The sequence below is a fragment of the Octopus bimaculoides genome, chromosome 2 (genome assembly GCF_001194135.2).
Source record: "Octopus bimaculoides isolate UCB-OBI-ISO-001 chromosome 2, ASM119413v2, whole genome shotgun sequence".
In the NCBI taxonomy this organism is placed as follows: Eukaryota; Metazoa; Mollusca; class Cephalopoda; order Octopoda; family Octopodidae; genus Octopus; species Octopus bimaculoides.
Genome location: NC_068982.1, coordinates 108,875,019 through 108,881,497, shown reverse-complemented (window position 1 = coordinate 108,881,497; position 6,479 = coordinate 108,875,019). Strand labels below are relative to the sequence as shown.

The 6,479-nt window shown below is 34.9% G+C and overlaps 1 protein-coding gene across 2 annotated transcripts in view; it reads right to left on the bottom strand.

The window, feature by feature from the left end:
• LOC106883768 (negative elongation factor D) overlaps window positions 1-6,479 on the bottom strand; it is a 44,256-nt gene that overhangs the window by 19,974 nt on the left and 17,803 nt on the right. For both annotated transcript variants that reach the window (XM_052978601.1, XM_014934889.2), the window contains exons 4-8: window positions 6,262-6,371; window positions 5,840-5,947; window positions 3,481-3,633; window positions 1,373-1,503; window positions 251-371 (exon numbers count right to left, since the gene is read on the bottom strand). In XM_052978601.1, coding sequence (XP_052834561.1) covers window positions 251-371; window positions 1,373-1,503; window positions 3,481-3,633; window positions 5,840-5,947; window positions 6,262-6,371 — 623 coding nt within the window. The remainder of the gene's footprint in view (window positions 1-250; window positions 372-1,372; window positions 1,504-3,480; window positions 3,634-5,839; window positions 5,948-6,261; window positions 6,372-6,479) is intronic.

Sequence of the window (6,479 nt, the reverse complement as noted above, 5' to 3'; positions counted from 1 at the left end):
CTTGCCAGCTCCTGTCAAACCATACGGATATTAAATGATGATGATACACACACACACACACATACAGATGGTCATGGATTCAAACTTAAACCATAAATATTGTGTGGTGTTTACAGACAAAAGAAATAACTTTGCTTGCTTCAGTTTAAAGATAGATCCTGTTATCAACATGGCTTAATTGATATAAAATTGCAAAAAGTAAATGAAAAGAAGTCAAAAAATACTTAAGTTTGTTAGAAAACACACTTACAATGGTAATATCTGCCGGGTTTAATGACTGCCGAGACAACATGCATGAGAGTGCTTGACAGGCACGAGGATAAGCTGCAGCTCCACTCAGTGCCATAGTAATTGGTGTAACATCAAGTCCTCTGGAATGGCAGGAAACATAATTGAAAACCTACTTGTGTATTGAAGATTAGTTGTATTTTTAATGAAACCATTTTTATAACACATCTACAACTTATGATTTAAATAATTTTATATATCATAATATAGCTACCTTTTATCATATTTAATGTATATATACACCATTAATCCTTTAGCATTCAGTTTACTGTCAAATGCAATGTTTATTCATTCATATTGTTTTGAGTTAATTATGCATTATCTTATAGCTTCAAGATATCAATGATATGACTGTTTACTTTTAAATGACATTGTAGGGTAGATAAGAGAGGCCAGAGCTGGGTGATTTGAACATAAAACAGATAGAATATTATTTGGCTTAAATGCTAAAAGGTTGATAGGCCAGTTACTGCAGTATTTGTCCTGAGATAAAATTTGTTATGAATGTGCGGTGTTAAAAACATGACAAATATTAGAGGAAAACAAAAATCACTCCAGCACCTAGTGTTCTCACTGGCTGCTGCTTGAGTAATTTTCGTCTCCCTATGATATTTATTGCATTTTTAACACAGCATGTACATAAGAGATATTACCCCTGGACAAATACCACAATAAATAGCCTATCAGCAAAGTATACACATTAAGTATGATACATAGATGGCTATATAATATTTTATGTAAAAGAACTTTTTTTACCACATACAAAATAATTGTTTTATTTAAATGATGCAAAAAAATATCTGAATATCAATACACAAAGAAAAATACATTCTTGAAAGAAGAATACTTGGTTTTCTTTTGAGCATAAAACTAGTGGACTCACAGCTGGACTCAGTCACCATAAAAATGTCATTATTACTAAATTGTGATTCTAAGGTAGTAACAATAGTAGCGTTAGTTGATATGACATCACTGCTCAGAATTTGAAACCTTCTTTTCCCTAATCTAGGATTGAGAAGTATCAGTTATACTAAGAGTAATTAAATCATGTTTAAAAAATAGAGCCTCAACAAAAATATATTACCTGTCGTTTGCACATTTCTGTAACTCTTGACACAATCTTCTCAAGTTTGATCCCCCTTTTATCTCCTGTGACAATAACTGCATCAACACTTGGCTGTATAGGTAAGTATGTTCACCATGGCACACCATTTTCTTAAATAGTAATATATATATATGTATAATTTTCCTGTTAATTTCTATTCAATAATTGTAGAATTGATACAACAATTAAGAAAATTACAACATTCACTTGTTTTGATAAAAGAACTTCTAAAATATATTTTTCTGTCAATATTAATGGTTTCACACAATCTCCTTAAATCTAACTAGTAACAAAATATGCTTATTTTATCTAAGATTTAGCTGTTGGGAGGGCACTGAACTATTAAAAACAAGTATTTTGACAATATTCAAATATATAAATAAAAAAGAGAAGTTAAGGACAAGAATAAAATATGAAACTTGCACCTTCAATTTCAATGTGATGCTACATGGTAGGAAGAGTTGGGCTTTGAATGCAGAGGATTTGTAAAGACCAGAGAGAAAGTGAGCATGAGAACAGAGACATGTAGATTTGTGCTGTCTCCAGGGAGTAAGGTGGAGAGGAGGTTCCGCTAGGTTTCTCACAGGCAAAGAACACAGGTACAGGAGCAGATGTAAGGTGATGAAATGATGATGATGATAGTGGTGGTGATGGGTGGGTGGGGGTGTTAGATTAAGGAGAAAAGAGTGACATTTCATTTTATTCTGCAATGGTTACAACCTTTTACACCAAGGTCAATTTTATCTTTCTATTCTTATGAGCTCAATAAAATGAGTATCAAAGAAAGTATTGAGGAGGATAAAATAAACTTCAAACGAATAGCAGAGACATGTCAGCATGGTCACAGTTCAATGACTGAAGCCAGAAATAAGAACTTAATGTTTCCATCGACCAGTCATATATTTTGAACCATAAGCAAAGTATTTTTTTATGAATCTATTGCTAATTATCATATTTATGTAACTGAATGAATAGAGAACAGAACAAGCAGTCAAAAGGATGATCATTGTATCAAGTCCATAACTGGAACTCAGTTATGGACTTACCTCTTGCAGTAATTTGTATAGTCGAAATGAAAGGAATAAGCTCTACCACTCTAACATATCTTATATACACTGTGTGTAATGACATCCATTTAACCCAATGGGTTATGAGACTTGTTTTATAACTATTCATTACCTATTTATTGCTAGGGTTTTTAAATTTTGAAATACAAGAGAGAAGAAAACTATTTTTCTCTTGAAAAATTCACTTAGCCATCAATCAGAAACTAGTATAACCAGGTAGCTTGTTCTATACTTTTGCAAAGTGTTTTAGGTATCTACATAGTTGTAAACAGGCACAGACGTTATCTCAGCCCTCCTACCCATGACCCAGTGAAACATCAAGGATGTGATTGCTGGAGGACAGGAGAGCTGCACCAGCACTGAGCTAGTACTCATCTGCAGCTGAATAGACTAGAGCAATGTTAAATTAAGTGCCTCGCTCAAGGACACAACACACATCAGAAATTGATCCTATTGCTTTAAGATCATGAACTCAACACGCTAACAACTAAGCTACAGTATTTATCTAAAATTCACTAACAATTATTCAAAAATAATAAATATAATTATGCTGCAATTTTGTTTGTATGTATAAGTCCATATTCTAGCCAGGACCGACTGACTAGTCCCCGTGCCGGTGGCACATAAAAAGCATCATCTGAACGGGGCCGATGCCAGTACCCACTGACTGGTCCCCGTGCTGGTGGCACATAAAAAGCACTAACCAAACATGATCAATGCCAGGCACGCCTGACTGGCTCCTGTGCCAGTGGCATGAAAACAACACCCATTACACTCTGGAAGTGGATGGCGTTAGGAAGGGCATCATGCTGTTGAAACATTGCCAGATCAAATTGGAACCTGGCGCAGCCTCCAGACCGCAGTCAAACCGTCCAACCCATGCCAGCATGGAAAACAGACGTTAAAAGATGATGACGATGTATATAAGTCCTTATATTTTTGTACTGATGCAGCCTTCAAGCTGTAATAAAGTCAATGGATGAGAACAATTTATATTTCAAAGATATAAAAAAATTTTACCGTGAATTCTGGTAAATTTTTTTCCAGTGCTTCTTCACCTCCTTCAAGGAATGTAGTGATTGATGTTCTCAAGACCCGTGAGAAAACCTCAATCTGGTGGCACGCTGTAGATACTGAGGTTATCTCCCCTTGGTAACCAGCATCAGATATCAACTTGAAACGAAATAAATGTCAATACGCCGATAAGTTTTGAAGGTAAACAACGTGATAAATTGAATTTTGAGTGATTATGTTAGTGTGTGTGTGTGTGTGTAGATGTGTGCCCAAGTGTTTAAACATGCTTAAGTATAGGTACATGAGTTTGTACGAATAATCAAAGTTAATGGAAAACAAGAGATTGACAAAATAGTAATCATTTTTAAAAACATTTCTAGTAAAACATTTCTCAATAACAGAATTGCTGTTATTTTGAGACAAAAAAAAAAAAAAGTCACTGTGCAACTTTGAAATTGAAAATATAAAAACGTTTAGCCTACAATTTTTTAATTTGTTTAATGAATTAAATAAAGTCTAAAAGCATCAGCATTAATTACAACCACCGTTTAAAGTATCTGTCTTATATTGAAATTCAATCCAAACTTAATTTCAGTAGTTTGTAAGAAGCTCCCTTGTATGTATCATACTTAATGTAAAATGTATGTATCATACTTAATGTAAAAAGCTCCCTTGCCCGTACCACATAGTAGCATCCATGCCAGCAGCACGTAAAAGCACCTGTGCTGGTGCCACATAAAAAAGCACCCAACACCACACTCTGTAAAGTGGCTGGCATTAGGAAGGGCATCCAGCCACAGAAACCATGCTAAATCAGACTGGAACTTAGCGCAGCTCGCCTGCTTAGTAGGTCTGGTCAAACCGTCCAACCCATGCCCGCATGGAAAAACGACATATGATGATGATAATGACAATGACGAATATAAGCACTGTGCTCTTAGGAAGAAATTCAAATCTAATTGTACGCAGATTTATGAAATGTAAGGACATAATATATCTTAAGTGTTCTGTAATCATATTTTGGAACATTGGAAAGCTATCGGATCATTTGGTGACCTAAACTCTACAAGCACTAAGCATGACCCTAAGAATAAATTTTAATTGTGTAAAGTTACTGCAGATCCAGTCCAGCATGGGTTCTCTCCCTTTTCTATCTACCCGTACCATGTATCAGTGAATTGTCTTTCCACATCTTAGCAACCACTCTACTCAAAACTCACCTCTTACAACCCCTTCCTCTGATTCTTGACATCCTACTATATTCTCTCTCCCAAAATTCACTATTCTGCATTTCCAAGATAGTTACCTAATTGTACTTCATTGCATGCCACATGTTCCTAACAATACATTAACTGTGCCAATATTACAAACTCCATGTTAACTACACTGATCATACTTGTTAATCAATGAGTGCTCATAGAGATATAGACTATCCTCATCATTTAACGTCCATGTTCCAAGCTGGCTTAGGTTGGACGGTTTGATAGGATCCAATGGGTTCAAAATCTGCATCATATCCCAGTGTCTGCTTTGGCATGGTTTCTACAGCTGGTTAATGCCAACCACTTTATAGTGTGTACTACTAGCCCTATTCTTAATAAATTAACAATAAATCATCATCATCATCATCATCGTTTAACGTCCGCTTTCCATGCTAGCATGGGTTAGACAATTTGACTGAGGACTGGTGGACCAGGTGGCTACACCAGACTCCAATCTGATTCGGCAGAGTTTCTACAGCTGGATGCCCTTCCTAATGCCAACCACTCCGTGAGTATAGTGGGTGCTTTTACATGCCACCGGCATGAGGGCCGGTCAGGCGGAACTGGCAACAGCCACGCTCGAAATGGTGTATTTTACGTGCCACCTGCACAGGAGCCAGTCCAGCAGCACTGGCAATGACCTCACTCAAAATGAAAACAAAAACAATTCTGAACATAAAAGTTGGTCTAAATTTTAACACCTTTTATGGGTAGTAGTTACTTCTAGATATTAACCCATAAACAAAGACAAATAAGGTCCATTTCAATAATTTTCACTGCAGCAGTTCAATATGTTTTACTTCAAGGTTTTGTGTTTGTTCACAATATTATTTCACAATATTATAGATATAACCAAACAACTTAGTGATTAGGTTGTCAAAGTAGTGGTACAGCCACTGACTTGATCAATCAACCAGCTTTCCTGAAAATTGATGCAAATTGGAATAGATGTTAGCCAAGGAGTGTACAGTAAAAATAAAGAGTGAGGTTAAACCTAATAATCTAACCCAATGATTATAACACTGACATTAAAGCAAGTACATAGATGTAAATGAAAACCAACCATTATATTTAAATAAAAATCACATTATCGATTTTCTTACTTTGATGGTAAAGTTAAGCATAAGGCAGTCAGGATATTCTTCAGCCAATTTGTAAAATAATGTACGCCAAGTAGAAAATTCAACCATTTCTGCCAACCACGAAGGGACCTGCAGAAGAAAAGAAATTAACATATGTTCTTGAATTTAAGACCACTGCAGTCAAATTATTACTTTTTGAAAATGTTCCAAATATAACATTTATCATTAGAATGTGTGTGTGTTAAGAATGAGAAAGTTGTTTGCCAAATTTGACATTTTATGATATCACTGTTCTATTCATGGCAAGATTTGTCATGTTTGCTTAATGTTATAGGAACCAGAGTTAAGTGACCTATGAAGTATTGTGACTCAAGAAACAATTAAACTAATTAAACCAATGTGTAATACAAATAGCTTAATAGATGTCAGAAGAGTATATGTACCTCTCCTTCGACTGAGAAAATAGAATCGGCTTTCTTTGGGTCAAAACATTTTAAAATCATTTCTTTCAGATATGTTTCAACTCTCTCTTGAACTTCTTTGTAGTCAGCACCTATGAACCAACATAAAATATAACTTATAAATTACATACATTATACAATCTTGCATGTATACCATTTTAACTATATATATATATATATATATATATATATATATATAT